The sequence below is a fragment of the Macaca thibetana genome, chromosome 2 (genome assembly GCF_024542745.1).
Source record: "Macaca thibetana thibetana isolate TM-01 chromosome 2, ASM2454274v1, whole genome shotgun sequence".
NCBI classification, from domain to species: Eukaryota; Metazoa; Chordata; class Mammalia; order Primates; family Cercopithecidae; genus Macaca; species Macaca thibetana.
In genome coordinates this window covers 105,614,330-105,634,199 of record NC_065579.1, presented here as the reverse complement: position 1 = coordinate 105,634,199, position 19,870 = coordinate 105,614,330, and the positions used below count along the sequence as shown (strand labels likewise).

At 40.0% G+C, this 19,870-nt stretch overlaps 1 protein-coding gene across 6 annotated transcripts in view; it reads right to left on the bottom strand.

Moving 5' to 3' along the window:
• DOCK3 (dedicator of cytokinesis 3) overlaps positions 1–19,870 on the bottom strand; it is a 688,972-nt gene that overhangs the window by 66,468 nt on the left and 602,634 nt on the right. For all 6 annotated transcript variants that reach the window (XM_050780657.1, XM_050780653.1, XM_050780654.1 and 3 more), the window contains 5 exons: positions 8,912–9,006; positions 7,171–7,246; positions 6,672–6,772; positions 6,348–6,406; positions 4,109–4,257 (listed from right to left, as the gene is read on the bottom strand). In XM_050780657.1, the coding sequence (XP_050636614.1) occupies positions 4,109–4,257; positions 6,348–6,406; positions 6,672–6,772; positions 7,171–7,246; positions 8,912–9,006 (480 nt within the window). The remainder of the gene's footprint in view (positions 1–4,108; positions 4,258–6,347; positions 6,407–6,671; positions 6,773–7,170; positions 7,247–8,911; positions 9,007–19,870) is intronic.

Here is a 19,870-nt window from a genome sequence, read left to right as displayed (position 1 = left end):
ATATATATATAACATATATTAATTTTATATATATATATAAATAATTATATATTTATTTTATATATAATATATATATATATTATTTTTTTTGAGACAGAGTCTTGCTCTGTTGCCCAGATTGGTGTACAGTGGTGCGACCTCAGCTCACTGCAACCTCCCTCTCCCGGGTTCAAGCAATTCTCCTGCCTCAGTCTCCTAAGTAGCTGGGATTACAGGCACCTGCCACCACGACTGGTTAATTTTTATGTTTTTAGTAGAGATGGGGTTTCACTGTGTTGGCCAGGCTGCTCTCGAACTCCTGATTTCAAATGATCCGCCTGCCTTGGCCTCCCCAAGTGCTGGGATTGCAGGCATGAGCCAATGCGCCCGGCCCCCAATTTGATTTACAGAATCACTGCAATCCCAGTCAAAATCTCAGCAGGAATGTTATAGATATTGACATACTGATTCTAAAATTTATTTAAAAAAGGAAAAAGAATTAGACAGCTAACACAATACTTGAAAAAAAAAGAACAAAGCTGGAAGATAGATTCATATCACCTAGTTTTAAGACTAACTATAAAGCTACTATAATAAGGTAGTGTGGTATTGATGAAAGAATAAACATTGATCTATGGAAAGACTAGAGTCTAGAAAGAGATTCACACAAATATAACTGATTTTTTAAAGTAGTTTTAAGTGACAATAATTATATGTATTTATGGAGTACAATATGATGTTTTGATATATGTATACATTGTGAAATGGTTAAATCAAGCTAATTAACTATCTGTCACCTCACCTAATTTTTTTTTTTGCAATGAGAACATTTAAAGTCTACTCTTTTAGCAATTTTTAAATAAACATTATTATTATTATTATTATTTTGAGATGGAGTCTCACTCTATCACCTAGGCTGGAGTGCAGTGGTGCAATCTTGGCTCAGTGCAACTTCCACCTCCCCGGGTACAAGCGATTCTCCTGCCTCAGCCTCCTGAGTAGCTGGGACTATAGGCACGTGGCACCAAGCCTGGCTAATTTGTGTACAATATATTATTATTAACTATAGTCACCATGTGGTGCAATAGCTCACTACAGCTTATTTCTCCTAACTTTGAAACTTTGCATCCTTTGATGGTCAGTTGATTTTTTCTTTTTCTTTTTTTTAAGCCTCTCCTTATCCAAATCCATTTGTTTTTCTTTTTTTTGGCGATTGATTTTTCACCAAAGCATAAAGACAGCTGAAGAAAGGATACTCTTTTCAACAAAAGGTGCTGGAATAATTGGACATCTTGTTGCAAAATAAAAAAAGGAACCTGCTCCATCCTTCATACCTTATACAGAAATCAACTCAAAATAGATCATAGATCTAAATTTAAAATGTAAAATTATAAAACTTCTAGAAGAAAATATAGGAGAAAAATTTTTGTGGCCCTATGTTAAGAAAAAGTTCTTGGGGTATGACCCCAAAAGCATGATCTATAAAAGAAAAACACTGACAAATTGGACTTCATAAAAATTAAAAACTTTTGTTCTAAGAAAGATATTGTTTAGTAAATGAAAAGATAAGCTAAAGATTTGCAGAAAATATCTGTAAATCATATGCTCAACAAAGGACTTACATACAGAATACATAAAGAACCCTAAAATTCAACAATAAGGAAAGCAACAACTCAAATGAAAATGAACAAAAGCTTCGAACTCATTTCACCAAAGAAATATAAGGATGGTAAATAAGCACATGAAAAGGTGCTCAACATCATTAGTCACTAGGGAAATAGAAATGAAAACCACAATGATATACAACTATACACCTATTAGAATGGCTAAAATAAATGAACAGATAATAGTAAGTACTAGTTAGTATGTGGAGCAATTGATTATATACTGCTGCTGGGACTTCAAAATGGTATAGCTATTTTAGAAAAGAGTTTGAGAACCTCTTTGAAAGCTAATTATACACTTGTCACAAGGCCCAACAATCCTATTCCTAAGTATTCACTCAAGAAAAATGAAAGCTTATATGCATACAAAAACCTGTAAAGAAATGTTTTTAGTAGCTTTATTTATAATTGACAAAAAAGGAAACAACCTAAATGTCTTTCTTTTTTTTATTATTATACTTTAAGTTCTAGGGTACATGTGCAGAACGTGCAGGTTTGTTACATATGTATACATGTGTCATGTTGGTGTGCTGCACCCATTAACTTGTCATTTACATTAGCTGTATGTCCTAATGCTACTCCTCCCCCTTCCCCCACCCCACGACAGGCCCCGGTGTGTGATGTTCCCCACCCTGTGTCCAAGTGTTCTCATTGTTCAATTCCCACCTGTGAGTGAGAACATACGGTGTTTGGTTTTTTGTCCTTGTGATAGTTGGCTCAGAATGATGGTTTCCAGCTTTATCCATGTCTCCATAAAGGACATGAACTCATCCTTTTTTATGGCTGCATAGTATTCCATGGTGTATATGTGCCACATTTTCTTAATCCAGTCTATCATTGATGAACATTTGGGTTGGTTCCAAGTCTTTGCTATTGTGAATAGTGCCGCCATAAACATACGTGTGCATGTGTCTCTATAGCAGCATGATTTATAATCCTTTGGGTATATACTCAGGAATGGGATGGCTGGGTCAAATGGTATTTCTAGTTCTAGATCCTTGAGGAATCGCCACACTGTCTTCCACAATGGTTGAACTAGTTTACAGTCCCACCAACAGTGTAAAAGTGTTCCTATTTCTCCACATCCTCTCCAGCACCTGTTGTTTCCTGACTTTTTAATGATCACCATTCTAACTGGTGTGAGATGGTGTCTCATTGTAGTTTTGATGTGCCATCTCACACCAGTTATAACGGCGATTATTAAGAAGTCTAAATGTCTTTCAAATGGTGAATGAATGAACTAAATACTTCTCAGCATAGAAAAACTACTGATACATGCAGTAACATGGATGAATTTCTCAAAGCATTATGCTAAGTGAAAGGGGCCAGTCTCAAAAAGGTGCACTTTGTTTGATTCCATTTATATGACATTCTAGAAAAGGCACAACTATAGTGATGAAGAACAGACCTATGGCTGCATTTGTTAAGTATAGGGGAAGGGTTTGACTACAAATAGACAGCAAGATCGAATTTTTAAGTATTCAAAAACTCTTGATTGCAGTGGTGGTTACACGAGTATGCATTTGCCAAAACACATACAATGTAAATCAGAAAGAATACATTTTACTCTATGTAAATTTAAAAATAAATAAATATTTAAAAATTACTGCTTCCCTGGTCTACTTCTCACTGTTACAGTCACCTATTCTAAGACCACTGGTTCATCCTAGAATCACAGGCTCAGAAGGAGCTTAGTGGGGAACTGGTACAATTCCCAAGCCAATACAGAAAATTCCCCTAGAGGTGTCCTGGGAGCTTCTGCTTGAAGATCATCTGCTAAGAGAGAAAATCTCTATCTCCCAAAGCAGGCCTGCTTACAGTGGACAGTTTTTGTTGTTAGCAAGTTATTTATTTTATTAGCTAAAATTGGCTTCCTCACCAATAGCCCCTATTGGTCCTGGTACTATGCCCTAGAACTACAGATATAAAGGCAGGGGCCATGTCCTCCACCTTAGTGATGGCAAAAGAACTACACAGGAGGACAGCCTTCACACTCAGTTGAAAACCAAGGGGCCTGTATCTCCTGGACCAACCTCTCTGTGCAGTAGTCTGTAAAATGCTGGGCTACCCTGAGCCATGAGAACTCAACTGGTCTGGGCTACTGCCCTAGAAATGCCTGGACTATACAGTGAAAATCCTCTGTAAAGGAATGACATCACACACTCCCAGGGCCCTATCCTGAATGAAACTGGGAGGCTACAGTCTCAATCATTCTCTCCTTGATCAGAAAGTTATAGTGATGTTCATTCTTTGCTGGCCTCATTATTTTCTGGCCTCTAACTTCATGAAGAAAATCCACAAATCAATTATGGCTAGCAAGTAAGGGAAAACCCTTGAACAGGATTCAAATTAGCCAAGCTACAGCCCATTCCCACTAGAATCATGGCTTGGTCATCTAGGCCACCTGCCTAAGCAGAAGGGATCCATTCCAGAGAATACCCTGAACACTGTGCCAGGTTTCTTACCTGTTTGAAGTTGCCATTTTTTCTCTGCTCCCAGTCCATCATGTCATGAAAGATGGGAATCATGATATTCCGTACTTCTGGCTGTGGGACCAGTGTCACACCCAGAAAAGGACCAATCATTCCCGGAATAAAGTGGATCTTATGTTCACCTGAAAAACAAAACCCAAATTAGTTTATGCCCGCTTTGCTCCTTTCATGGAAGATTCCCAAATGGGGCCACAACACATGCTATAATCTATATTGGAAGCTTCCAAGAGCAAAGCAAGCTCTCCCCTATGGTTTTTTGAGATACTCCCCCTCAACTTTTTAGAGTTTATGGATAAAGTTGGCCTAGCCCAGTTAAAGTAAATGTGCAACAGTCACAAAACTGCTTTTCCAAAGAACTTCCTGACAGGTCCCACAAACTACCTGAAAATCTCTCTGAGATGAAGGAACAGAGTTTGCTACTCTAGACAGAACAGGTTTCTGAGTAACCTATGAGTGTCAGATGGTCTATTCACAGTGTTTATTGGAAAAGCCTATATATTTCTGCTTAAATACAATGCACTCCCCTTGGAGTTTCTAGCTGTAGCCCAGAGACATTTAAGTGATGAGGATATCCAGTCCCTGGTCTAGCCACCAGAGGCCTAATAAGTCCATGGACCCTTACACCGCCTATGTTCATCTATGCCAAAGAAGTCCTCCTCCTGAGCTAGCAGGAGCCTCCTGTACAGCCCTACCCTAAAAGGCTGGCTTAGAGATTCTCTCTTTACCCATCCTGAACTCCCTTTGTGTTCATATTGCATTTCTGATGGTACCATTACACCTACTTGGCTCAGCTCAACCCTCAACTTCCTTAATGAAGCATTTCCATAGTAAGTGCGTGATGTGGGTTTCCCTCTCACTGGCCTGCCATCTAGGGTTACCAGAAGCCAGAGACAGTCCTGTGGATGGTGGGATAGGATTTTTCTCTTCCTTGCAATGGTAAAATGGAGTGAACCATTTTTTAGAGCTCTGCTCTCAGTCCTTCAGAGACTAAGGAGGAGATAAACTGTGGGTCTGTGCAATAAATGCTACAACCAAGTAAAACCATTTCTTGGGGACCAGAGAATGTCATTTCCACCAAAAGCAATGAGGCAGTAAAGGCTTTATCAGGCAAATATGGCATTAAAAAAATTTCCATTTTGAAAACCTGTCTAAGAAGCAAATGTTTAGCCCTGAAGCTGGTTCAGCATATTCCAATTTTGGTACATGGCACAGTAGCCAGTCTCTTGCATTCCTGGGAATTTCAGAGTCAACTTTGGGTTAAAATCCATTTCCAAACTGTGCTGGATACAGGGAACCAGAGTGCTGGAAAGTCATGCTTGGGGAAATGCATCCCCACTCATGAATAGAAGGCCCTCCCACTGGCAGAAATACCTCACATCTTGCTTGCTGCCTCTAGGTTTGTGGTGGGGATGGTTAACAGAGGACTGGAGATTTTATGACTATCATTCCTATAGCTTCAGAGCCATGAGCTCAGCTGAAAGCAAACTTTACTTGAAATAATAATAGTTATCTAGCATCTTGACAGGCCACTCAGATCTCTACAATATCACAGGATGGCCCACTCAGTCACCAGGGCAACCCAGAAATTCTACCAAAAACACTGATCTGACAAATTTAGATTCAAAGCAGTGGCTATTTTCAAAGCTTTCAAAGCAGAAGCTGTGCAAAGAAGGAAAGCCAAAGCTGATCTCACTCAGAGGTTGCAGTTCTCTTCTCATATATTACTCCATGCAATTGGTGTCAAGTATCTGATCTGGATGCATGAATACCAGAGATCCAAGAAATGTTTCAATCTTTATTAAAATCAATGGCCACCTCTGCTCATGTACTGGGTATCTCCGATCTAAGCTTTTGAGCCTGCAACATCCAGACTGGGAAGTGAAGAGTATGGAGGATCTTACAGGCATGGGTTCTCAAATTGGAAAAAAACTACTACAGCCCTCCTCTTCTTTTTCTTTCTTTTGACTTTAGTTCCTAAAAAAGGGGATTTTGCACATATATTACTGAGGTCTTATTTCTCAGCCAAACTCTCCTTGCCAAGGGCTTTATGCACATGTGCTACACCATCCATCTGAGGTGTTATGTGAAAGATATGTAAGGATCTCTTGGGTCTGAATTAACATTCATAAAGCCTGGGAGATGTTATTAGTCTTGCTACTTTCTATTTGGCTATGCAATATATAGAAGGGAAGAATAGAGATAAAAAACATACCCAAATTCTGCCACATGCTGAACAGTTCATAAGCCATCATTACACGCATGTCCCCATACCTAAGAATAGTAACACAGGAGCCAACCGTTAGTGGGAGAAGGTTCAGGAAGATAGGGCTGCAAACCCATGAGGCTAGTACTTCAGTACTGTTTGTTTCTAATGCTTCCCAATGCACTAAGCCATTGGGCTCTCGACTGAACTCCCACACCTGGCCCCTGGGAAACCACCCAGCTGAGAACCTGTGAACCTCTGAAGGAACTCTCATGGAAACATAGCCCTATTTGGCCAAGTGGTAATGAGATGAATATAAGACGTTTATCTTACTTATCTAGAATCTTCTTCCTTTTGACTGAGGTGATAATTTCTAGCTGAAGGCTTGGCTGATTTATGAATAGAACTGCCAGGCTAAAATAAGAATTCCACACCTAGAGAGACAGAGAAAGAGAAAACGTGACAGTCTAAGAACTCAATCTTGTAGGGAGAGTTACTAAATACATACATGTAGCATAGAACCCATTTTATAATCTTAAGATCCTCATTTTTTTTCCCTTTTAAATATCTTTGTGAACAGGAATTTGTTCTTCTTCTTTCCCCTCTTGACTCCTTCTGAAGCCAATTGTGTTGATTCTGGACTAGAAAGCATACTCATGGAAGTCTGGCTACCAACACTTTCAACAGGCGTACCCCAGGTCATATTCTAATCATCATCAGGCTTAGAAGCTGTTTGATACTATGAATCTATTAATAAAGCAAAAACAAGTGAGCTTGGTTTTGGCTTTCTAAGGTTATTGCAATAATACTGATGGATTTCAGGAGTGCCTACCTTAAAGTCAAAGTCAGTCTCTGTGAAATTCTTGTGCAGTGCAGAGGACAGGTACTGGACAGTAGTGACTATAATACTGCAGTAGGGAAACAAGGCATTGGCAGAATTAAAAGACTAACAATGGCATCTGATGGCTTGGCATCAGCTGTCTATAGCCTGTGTGCAAGCTTCTTGGGTACAACTTGTTCCCATGTAAGATGTGACTATAAAGGAAAGAGAAAATGGTACAAACTCTATAGAAAAAACTCTACAGAAAACCAGTCTTGGATAAATGCCCCACAGTTGGCAGGACAGCACGGGACGTCACTGGGTTCTAGACCTAGTTCTGCCATTACCTGGCCTTCATACTTCTCTCTGGGTCTCATTTTCCCTACCTATAAAAGGTGGTAGGAGTTCGATGGTTCTTTAAAGTTTCTCTCAGTTCAGAGTAGTTCTAGTATTTTGAGGACCTCTGGGTAATCAATAGATATTATGATCACTTTCTAGGACTTAGAACATAATTTTATTATTATACTGGATAACAGGGGTTTATATAGGTAATAAATCTTTGCTTTAATCATATACTATTATTTTCATCTATGTGTCATTTGAATTCAGCTCTTTTGGTCTAGCTTGAGTAATCACTCTCAATCTTAGCCTGGGCACACAGAAGGGACAATGGGAGGCTGTCCTGCTGGAACAAGAGAGTGAAATGGAGAGGAAGTCTAGTGGGACAGTAGGTTTCATTTTCATTACATAGGGCCTTGGCTACCTGACAAAGAGACTTATGTCTAACAGTGGCCACCTCTGCTTAGATGCAGAAGAACATGACAAAAACAGTGCATTAGAAACACTAGCCCACCACTAGAGGGGGTGAAAAATTTAAAGGGTCACAGCTTTGAAAGAAAAAACTGCTCTTGCAGGACAGGCTGGGGAGCCTGAAGTGCTCTGAATGGAGTTAAGAGATAGAAACAAGAAGGATTCAAATGGAAAAGTCACTATGTGAGGAAGTATCTGTGCAACTTTGTTTATAACCATCCTTCCATTCTTTATAAAACATTTGCATTTTGGAAAAAGTTACAGTGCGCTATAAAAGGTGTAAAGTGGAAAGACCATGCTAGTATCTTGTTAATATATCTAACAAATACTTTAATTATATTTTACATGTCAATATAAAAGGCAGATCAGTGGGAGGAGGCAATGGGCTAGAGTGTGTAGGCCAAGTAGCCTTCTTCTGAATAGAGAGAGACCAGATGAGCCAGCCCCTTACCACATGCATCATTTGTCTGGTTTGCCAGGAGGAAGCACAGGCTAGAAATATAAATGAGGCAGTCGGGTTAGGGTTATCTTTAGAGTAAATTCTATGTCAGTAATCAGAAGTGGTCAGAGCCTTGCAGCCAGGTCTCAGGTGGGTAACTGGCACTGTCTATGGTAGACAACACAATTTAAATCGAGAAGGCGGCTTGGGACAATGCCTAAACCTACAGGGCAGCAGAGGCCAATGAGACACTAAGCAGGCCTTCCTCAAGGAAGAACCCTTCTCAGGATATTATATTTCACATCCTGAAAACTTCCTTCTCTATCCTTACTGTGCCATCATCTGCCAAGCACAAAAACGTTTTTCTCATTTGCCCTCTCCTCTCTTTTCCCATGGTCCTGCCCTTCATTTGTCTTGCTCATGTGCTCCCTCTCTGAAACACACATACTCTTCTTAGTCTGAGAACACCTCAGTAATGCTGACACAGAGCCCTTCCATACTCACTTGCTTGTGAGCAGTCTCATTACCATCCAGTCCCGAGGGAACACACTCATCTTCATCAGGTTCCGGAACACACAAAAAATCTTCAGCAGAAATTCCTGACAGCAGAGGAAAGCTGATGTGAGATACCACCACTACAATATGCATCTCCTCAATAGGCCACTCCTGGCCACTAGATCATGAGAATGGGTGGGACCAGTGAGTTAGGTATGGTTCTCTCTGTGAGTTGTTTCTTAGATGGCTACATGAGTGAGTTCTGGGTACTCTCACAGGCCAGATGGGAGCAGACCCAAACTGGGCAGAACAGAAGTAGCTCTATTCCCACAATGCCCAAAGCAGCTCTATACCCACTCTATACCCACAAAGCCCAAAGCATGGGACAGACTAAGGTCTAGCCAAACTGGTGTCCGACTGAATCCATGGGCTTCATTTTCTGGGGCATGGCCCCCGAGCGTTAGATTATAAGAACATGCTTTTTTGGATATTAAGAACACAATGATGGGAGAGGCATTTTAGGAATGGCAGATCTCTGAAAATCTGCTTGTCCATGAAAGCAATGGGGTGGCTAACACTGGTTAACCAAAGGCTTGTGACAATCCAAGAAATGTTTATTCAATGATAATGGATGAATAATAACAATGAGCTTTGTTGAATTTTTAACTTGCACTATTCCCATCCCCTCCTACCTCCACAGTAGCCTTAAAAACAAGCTGCTGTAGAATCATGAAAGCCATGAAACACCAGCAGCCTAGCAGCCATTAGAAGGGAGAGAATGGTTTTGGAACTCCTACAAAAAGTTCCGACCCACAGAATTGTTATTATTTGATCTGTTTGGCAGCTTCTTGGAAAAACTCCATTCATAGGGCTTGTCTTAATTTAACCTGACTCAGAGCTTACTCAAGTGAGGAAAACTCTATACCCAAGGCATTTATTGGAGCAAAACAAAAAACAAAAAAACGTATAATTTAACATCCCAGCTGCATGAAGCAGCCATGTCATTTGAGGCAAACGAGAGAACGACTAAAAAAAAAATTATATAAGGAAAATCTGAGGAATGAAATATCTGTAGGGGGCCTTGAAAAGCTCTGACATATTCCTGGGAATCTAGAAGGCCACACATGTATACAGGGCTGTGCAAATTCCTAGAGAAGGCCTGAGAAGGCCTAATCTCTCACCAGTGCTGACCTTGAGGCTCTGGGTAAGCAGGAAGTGAAGGCTATGGCTGAACTGAAAAGTGCTGGAGCAATGACAGTGAGCCTCAACACATACATATAAAAACCCCCTTAAAATGTGGAGAGTTATTGATTTAAGGCATTTAAGAATATCTCTGTTCAGTTATTAGCTGATCATTAACTAACTGCATGGAGACTTTAGTGACTGCATATAATTAAAAAATACAGATATTAAAGAATGGGTCCAAGAATGGTGGCTCACACCTGTAATCCCAGTGCTTTGGGAGGCTGAGGCAAGAGGATCACTTGAGGCCAGGAGTTTGAGACCAGTTTGGGAAACATAGCAAGATCCCTGTCTTCACAAAAAATTAAAAAATTAGCTGCATGTGGTGGTGCATGTCTGTAGTCCAAGCTACTCAGGAGGTTGAGGTAGGAGGATTTCTCGAGCCCAGGCAAGGTTGTAGTGAGCTATGATCACATCAGTACGCTATGGCCTGAGCAATACAGCAAGACCCTGTCTAAAAAAACCCCAAAAAGCAATGAGTCCAATAATATTACTAAAAAAAGAAACAAGCATCGTCAACAACATAAAACAATAAAAAGCAACAATAACAAACCCTGGGGATGTGGGGAAGGGATCTGATTTTCAGAGTTGCCAAATTATTTAAAATGTCGTTTTCAACAAAATATCATAAGATATAAAAAAACAGGAAAGTATGGCCCATACACAGGCAAAAAGAAGTTAATAAAAACTTTTCCTGAGGTAGCTCAAATACTGGACTTGCTTGGAAAATACTTTAAACAAAGAACTGAAGGAAATCACACTTAAAGAATTAAAGGAAAGTGTAAGAACAATGACTCACCAAATAAGAGGATACCAACAAAAAGGGTAGAAATTACTTAAAGTACACCAAATATAAATTCTAGGACTGAAGAATACAATAACTGAAATGAAAAATTCACTAAAGGGGCTCAGCAGCGGATCTGAGCTAGCAGAAGGATTAGCAAATTTGAAGCCGAGTTAACTGAGATTACCTCAAGTAAGAAAAACAAAAAGAAAAAAGAATGAAGACAAATGAACAGAGCCTCAGGTATCTGTGGGGCATCATTAAGGGTATAAACATACACATAGTGGTAGTGCCAGAAGGAAAAGAGAAAGAGAAATGGGAAGAAATAATGGGGAAAAACTTTCCAAAATTGACGAAAAAGTCTTCACACAGCCAAGAAGCTCAACAAACTCTACATGGGATAAAATCAAAGAGATTCACATATAGTCACATTAGAATCAAAAGTGTCAAAAGCCAAAAATAAAGAGAATCTTGAAAGCAACAAGAGAAAAACAACAAATAACCCTCAATAATATTAACAGGTGACACCATCAGATATAATGGAGGCCAGAAGGCAGACAGCAGAAATATTCAAAGTCTGAAATGAAAGACCATCAACAAAGAATCCTATAGCCAGCGAAACTACCATTCAAAACTAAAGAAACTGCAAAGCACAGTGGCTTATGTCTGTAATCCTAGCACTTTGAGAGGCTGAGACAGGAGGACTGCTTGAGCCCAGGAACTTGATACTAGCCTGAGCAACAAAGCGAGACTCCATCTCTACAACAATAAATTAAAAAAAGAGAAAAAAAAAAAACTAGCTGGTGATGTGCACATGTAGTCCCAACGACTTGGGAGGCGAAGGTGGGAGAATCCCTTGAGCCTGGGAAGACTGAGGTGGCAGTGAGCTGTGATTGTGCCACAGCACCCCAGCCTGTGTGACAGAGCAAGACTCTGTCTCAAAAAAAAAAAAAAAAAAAAAAAAAGACGAAATCAAGGCAGCCATCACTGCAGCTGCCTGCTGTCTAAGACAACTGAGCTCCTGAGGGAGAGGGGAGGCCGTCATCACTATGGCTGCCTGCTGCCTAAGACAAATGAGCTCCCCAGGAGAGGGGCAGCAGGCATCACTATGGCTGCCTGCTACCTTATCAGTACCATGTGCTAACCGATTGTGCCACTGGAGCCACTGCCTGCTACCTAAGATGATTGACTCCCTAGGGGAGGGGCAGCAGCCATCACTGTAGCTCCAGTCTGCGGTTTTCCCCCTGCTGGTGTGGGGAGACTGGATGGTTTGGACCCAAACTGCCACACTGGCTGTGGCAGACTGTGGCCAGACTGCCACTTTAGGTCGGACCCTGAACCATTCTTCTTCATTGGGTGGGGCCTCCCCGCAGGAATTTCAGCAACTCCAGCCAGGGGTTTAGGGACAGAACTTTGATCTCCCTGGGACTGAGGGGTGGCCATGGTCTCCGTGGATCAGCAGACTTAGTCTTTCCCCCGCTAGCTCTGAGGAATCCAGGCAGCCCAGACAAGTGGGACTCCCCCGCAGCACAGCACACCCCCTCTGCCAAGAGGCAGCCAGAGTGCTTCATTAGGTGGGTCCCAGATCCCATGCCCCCTGACTGGGTGAGACCCTCCAATAAGGGTTGCCAGACACCTTATACAGGAACATTCCCACTGGCATCAGGTCAGTGCCTCTCAGGGACAGAGATCTCAGAGGAAGAAGCAGGCAGCTATCTTTGCTGTTCTGCAGTCTCCTCAGGTGACACCTCTGGGTGTGGGAGAGACCCAGGTGAATAGGGTCTGGAGTGAACCCTCAGCAAACCACAGCAGCCCTACAAAAAGGGGTCTGATTATTGAAACAAAAACAAACAGAAAGCAACAACAACAGCATCAACAAAAAAGTCCCACAAAAAACCCCACCCAAAGATCAGCAGCCTCAAAGATTGAAACTAGACAAACTCATGAAGATGAGAAAGAATCAGTGAAAAAACACTGAAAACTCAAAAAGGCAGAGTGCCTCTTCTCCAAATGATTGCAATACCTGGGCAGAGGCTGAGATGAATGATTTGACAGAAGTAGGCTTCAGAAGGTGGGTAATAACAAACTTCACTGAGCTAAAACAGCATGTTCTAACTCAGTGCAAAGAAGCTAAAAACCATGATAAAACATTACAGGAGCTGTTAACCAGGATAGCCAGTTTAGAGAGGAACATAAATTACCTCATGGAGCTGAAAATACAACATGAGAACTTCATAGTGTAAACACAAGTATCAATAACTGAATAGACCAAGCAGAGAAAAGAATTTCAGAGCTTGAAGACCATCTTGCTGAAATAAGGCAGACAAGATTAGAGAAAAAAAAAATGAAAAGGAATAAACAAAACCTACAAGAATATGTAAAAAGACTGAACCTATGACTGATGGGGGTACCTGAAAGAGACAGGGAGGACAGAACCAAGTTGAAAAACATACTTCAGGGTATCACCCAGGAGAACTTCCCCAACCTAACAAGACAGGCCAACATTCAAATTCAGGAAATCCAGAGAACCTCAGTAAGATACTCCACGAGAAGATCAACCCCAAGACACATCATCATCAGATTCTCCAAGGCCGAAATGAAGGAAAAAATGTTAAGGGCAGCCAGAGAGAAAGGCCAGGTTACCTACAAAGGGAACCCCATCAGACTAACAGCAGACCTTTCAGCAGAAACCCTATAAGCCAGAAGAGATTGGGGGCCAATATTCAACATTCTTAAAGAAAAGAATTTTCAGCCCAGAGTTTCGTATCTGGCCAAACTAAGCTTCGTAAGTGAAGGAGAAATAAAATCATTTTCAGACAACCAAATGAGGAGGGAATTTGTCACCACCAGGCCTGCCTTGCAAGAACTCCTGAATGAAGCACTAAATATGGAAGGAAAACCATTACTAGTCACTGCAAAAAAAAGTACAAAGGCCAATGACACTATGAAGCAACTACATCAACAAGTGTGCAAAATAATCAGCTAGCATCATGATAACAAAATCAAATTCACACATAACAATATTAACTGTAAATGTAAATAGGCTAAATGCCCCCAATTAAAAGACACAGAATGGCAAACTGTATAAAGAGTCAAGACCCATTGGTGTGCTGTATTCAAGAGACCCATCTCATGTGCAAAGACATACATAGGCTCAAAATAAAAGAATGGAGGAAAACTTACCAAGCAAATGGAAAGCAGAAAAAAGCAGGGATTGCAATCCTAGTTTCTGACAAAACAGACTTTAAACCAACAAAGATAAAAAAAGATAAAGAAGGGCATCACACAATGGTAAAGGGATCAATGCAACAAGAAGGGCTATCGTAAATATATATGCATCCAATACAGAAGCACCTAGATTGATAAAACAAGTTGTTAAAGACCTATAAAGAGACTTAGACTCCCACACACAATAATAGTGGGAGACTTTAACACTCCACTGTCAATATTAGAAAGATCACTGAGACAACGCCGGGCGTGGTGGCTCACGCCTGTAATCCCAGCACTTTGGGAGGCCGAGACGGGCCGATCACGAGGTCCGGAGATTGAGACTATCCTGACTAACACGGTGAAACCCCGTCTCTACTAAAAAATACAAAAAACTAGCCGAGCGAGGTGGCTGGCGCCTGTAGTCCCAGCTACTCGGGAGGCTGAGGCTGGAGAATGGCGTAAACCCGGGAGGCGGACCTTGCAGTGAGCCGAGATCCAGCCACTGTACTCCAGCCTGGGTGACAGAGCGAGACTCCGTCTCAAAAAAAAAAAAAAAAAAAGAAAAGAAAAAAGATCACTGAGACAGAAAATTAACAAGGATATTCAGGATTTGAACGCAGCTCTGGATCTGATAGGTATCTACAGAAGTCTCCACCCCAAAACAACAGAATATACATTCTTCTCGGCACTACATGGCACTTACTCTAAAATCAATCACATAATTGGAAGTAAAACACTTCTCAGTGAATGCAAAAGAAATGAAATGATAACAAACAGGATCTCAGAACACAGTGCTATCAAATTAGAACTCAAGATTAAGAAACTCACTCAAAATCACACAACTACATGGAAATTGAACAACCTGCTCCTGAATGACTCCTGGGTAAATAATGAAAGTAAGGCAGAAATCAGGTTATTTAAAACCAAAATCAAGAAGTTATTTGAAACCAATGGGAACAAAGAGATAATGTACCAGAATCTCTGGGATCCAGCTAAAAAAGTTTAAAGAGGGAAATTTATAGTACTAAATGCCCACATCACAAAGCTAGAAAGATCTCAAATAAATCTTTCTAATATCACAACTAAAGAACTAGAGAACCAAGAGCAAACAAACCAAAAGCTAGCAGAAGACAAGAAGTAACCAAGATGAGAGCAGAACTAAAGGAGAGAGTGACATGAAAAAGCCTTCAAAAAAATCAATGAATCCAGGAGCTGACTTTTTGAAAAAATTAGTAACATAAATGGACTGCTAGTTAGATTAATAAAGAAGAAAAGAGAGAAGAATCAAATAGACACAATAAAAATGATAAAGGGGATATCACCACTATTCCTACAGAAATACAAACAACTATCAGAGAATACTATAAACACCTTTAGGCATGTAAATTAGAAAATCCAGAAGAAATTGATAAATTCCTTGACATGTACAGCCTCCCAAGACTAAACCAGGAAGAAGTTGAATCCCTGAACACACCAACAACAAGCTCTGAAATTGAGGCAGTAATGAATAGCCTACTAACCAAAAAAGCCCAGGACCAGATGGATTCACAGCTGAATTCTACTAGAGGTACAAAGAGGAGCTGGTACCATTTCTTCTGAAATTATTCCAAACAATTGAAAAGGATGGACTGCTCCCTAACTCATTTTATGAGGCCAGCATCATCCTGATACCAAAACCTGGTAGAGATACAATAAGAAAAAGAAAACGTCAGGCCAATATTCATGATGAACATTGGTGCAAAAGTCCTCCATAGAATATTGGCAAACCGAATCCAGCAGCACATCAAATAGCTTATCTACCATGATCAAGTTGGCTTCATCCCTGGGATGTAAGGCTGGTTCAACATATGCAAATCAATAAAGGTAATTCAGCACATAAACAGAGCAAAAGATAAAAACATGATTATCTCAATAGATGCAGAAAAGACCTTTGATAAAATTCAACATCCTTTCATGATAAAAACTCTCAATCAACTAGGTGTTGATGGAACATATCTCAAAATAATAAGTGGCATTTATGACAAACCCACAGCCAATATCATACTGAATGGGCAAAAGCTGGAAGCATTCCCCTTAAAAACCGGCATAAGACAAGGATGCCCTCTCTCACCACTCCTATTCAACACAGTACTGGAAGTTCTGGCCAGGGAAGTCAGGAAAGAGAAAGAAATAAAGGGTATTCAAATAAGAAGTGAAGAAGTCAAACTGTCTCTCTTTGCAGATAACATGATCCTATATCTAGAAAACCCCATTTTCTCAGTCTAAAAGCTTATTAAGCTGATAAGCAACTTCAGCAAAGTCTCAGGATACAAAATCAATGTGCAAAAATCACAAGCATTCATATACACCCAAGGAGAGAGCCAAATCATGAATGAATTCCCATTCACAACTTCTACAAAGAGAATAAAATACCTAGGAATACAGCTAACAAGAGAAGTGAAGGACTTCTTCAAGAAGAACTATAAACCACTGCTCAGGAAATCAGAGAGGACACAAACAAATGGAAAAACATTCCATGGTCATGGATAGGAAGAATCAATATTGTGAAAACGGCCACACTGCCCAAAGTAATTTATAGATTCAATGCTATTACCATTAAACTACCATTGACATTCTTCACAGAATTAGAAAAAACTACTTTAAAATTAATATGGAACCAAAAAAGAGCCCATATAGCCAAGACAATCCTAAGCAAAGAGAACAAAACTGTAGACATCACACTACCTGACTTCAAATTATATTACAAGGCTACAGTAACCAAAACTACACGGTAGTGGTACCAAAACAGACACATAGACCAATGGAACAGAATAGAGATCTCAGAAATAAGACTGCATACCTACAACCATATGATCGTCAACAAACTTGACAAAAACAAGCAACAGGGAAAGGATTCCCTATTTAATAAATGGTGCTGGGAATACTGGCTAGCCATATGCAGAAAATTAAAGCTGGACGCCTTCCTTACACTTTATATAGAAATTAACTGAAGATGGATCAAAGACTTAAATGTCAAACCCAAAACTATAAAAACTCCAGAAGAAAATCTAGGCAATACTATTCAGGACATAGGCACCAGCAAAGATTTTATGATAAAAACTTCAAAAGCAATTTCATCAAAAGCAAAAACTGACAAATGGGATCTAATTAAAGAGTTTCTTCAGAGCAAAAGAAACTAACATCAGAGTAAACAGACAACCTATAGAATGGGAGAAAATTTCTGCAATCTATCCATCTGACAAAGGTCTAATATCCAGAATCTACAAATAACTTAAACAAACTTAAAGAAAAAAACAACCCCATTAAAAAGTGGGCAAAGGAGATGAACAGACACTTCTCAAAAGAAGACATTTATGCGGCCCATAAACATGAAAAAAAGCTCAACATCACTGATCATTACAGAAATGCAAATGAAAACCACAATGATATAGCATCTCATGCCAGTCAGAATGACAATTATTTAAAAAGCCAAGAAACAACAGATGCTGGTGAGGCTGTGGAGAAATGGGAATGCTTTTACACTGTTGGTGGGAATGTAAATTAGTTCAACCATTGTGGAAGACAGTGTGGCGATTCCTCAAAGACCTAGAAGCAGAAATACCATTTGGCCCAGCAACCCTATTACTGGGTATGTACCCAAAGGATTATAAATCATTCTATTACAAAGATACATGCATGTGTATGTTCACTGCAGTACTGTTCACAATAGCAAAGACATGGAATCAACCTAAATGCCCATCAATGATAGACTGGATAAAGAAAATGGGTTACATATACACCCTGGAATACTATGCAGCCATAAAAAGGAATGAAATCATGTCCTTTGCAGGGACATGGATAGAGCTGGAAGCCATTATCCTCAGCAAACTAACACAGGAACAGAAAACCAAATACTGTTATGTTGTAACTTGTAAGTGGGAGCTGAACAATGAGATCATATGGACACAGGGAGGAAAACAACACAGACTGGAGCTTGTTGGGGAGTGAGGTGGAGGGAGGGAGAGCATTAGGAAAAATAGCTAATGCATGCTGGGCTTAATACCTAGGTAATGGGTTGACAGGTGCAGGAAACCACCATGGCACACATATACCTATGTAACAAACATGCACATCCTGCACATATACCCTAGAACTTAAAATCAAAATTAAAATTAAAAAAAATGGTTTTTTGAAAAGATCAACAAGATGCACAAACTTTTAGTTGCATTGACCAAGAAAGAAAAAGAGAACTCAAATTAGTAAAATTAGGAACAAAAGAAGTAACATCATTACCAACGTTATAAAATCAGAAAGGATTACATGGTTCTACTATGAACAAATGCATGCCAACATTATATAACCTAGATGAAATTGACAAATTCTTAGGAAGTTACAAGCCACCAAAGTTCATTCATGAAGAAACAGAAAATCTGAGTACACCTATTCACAAGTGAAAGATCAAATAATTAAAAACGTTTTCACAAAGAAAATTCTAGGACAAGATGGTTTCACTACTAAAATCTATGAAATGTTTAAATAATTAATACCAGTATTTGTCTTCTTCATTATATCTACTCTCTTTTTTTTTTTTTTTTGAGATGGGGTCTTACTCTGTTGCCCAGGCTGGAATGCAATGGCACAATCATAGTTCACTGTAGCATCGACTCCTGAACTCAAGGGATCCTCCTGCCTCAGTCTCTTGACTAAAGAAAGTCTCAACAAATTTAGCTGGGACTAAACTGGGACTACAGTCATGCACCACTACACTCACCTAACTAAAAAAAAGAATTTTTTTTTTTTTTTGGTAAAGACAGGGTCTTGCTCTATTGCCCAGGCTTGTCTCCGACTCCTGACTTAATGCCTCCTGACTTGACTTCCCAAAGTGCTAGATTACAGGTATGAGCCACCATGCCTGACCTGTTACATCTACTCTCAGTGTGAAGTGCTATCTTGCGGATTTAATTTGCATTTCCTTAATGAGTAATAACGTGGAGTATCTATTCTTGTGCGTACTGGCTATGCGTCTGTCTTCTCTGGGGAAATGTCTATTCAAATCCTTTGCCCATTCTTAAACTGGGTTTTTATCTTTGAGTAGTAGGTGTCTTTCTGAATACATTCTAGACCACAAGGTGTTTACTAGATGTATGTTTTGCAAATATTTTCTCCCATTCTGTGGGTTATCTTGATGGTAGCCTTTGAAGCACAAAAATTTTTAACTTTGATGAAATCTAACCCTATTTATAAATTTTGTTTGCACTTTGGTGTTACATCTATGAAACCACGGCTTAACACAACAAGATATACTACTATGTTTTCTTCCAACAGTTTCATAGTTTTAGCTCTTACATTTAGGTCTAAAATCCATTCCAAGTTAATTAATTTTGTATGTAGTATAAGGTAGAGGTGCAATATCATTCTTTTACATGTGGACTTTTTTTGAGACAGAGTCTTGCTCTATCTCCCAGGCTGGAATGCAGTAGCATGATCTCGCCTCACTGCAACCTCTGCCTCCTGGATTCAAGCGATTCTCATGCCTCAGCCTCCTGAGTAGCTGGGATTACAGGTGCCTGCCACCATGCCTGGCTAATTTTTAAAGTTTTAGTAAAGACGGGGTTTCCCCATGTTGGCCAGAGTGGTCTTGAACTCCTGACCTCAGGTGATCTGCCTGCCTTGGCCTCCCAAAGTGCTGGGATTACAGGCGTGAGCCACTGCACCTGGCCCTACATGTGGATATTAAGTTGTCCCAGAACCAT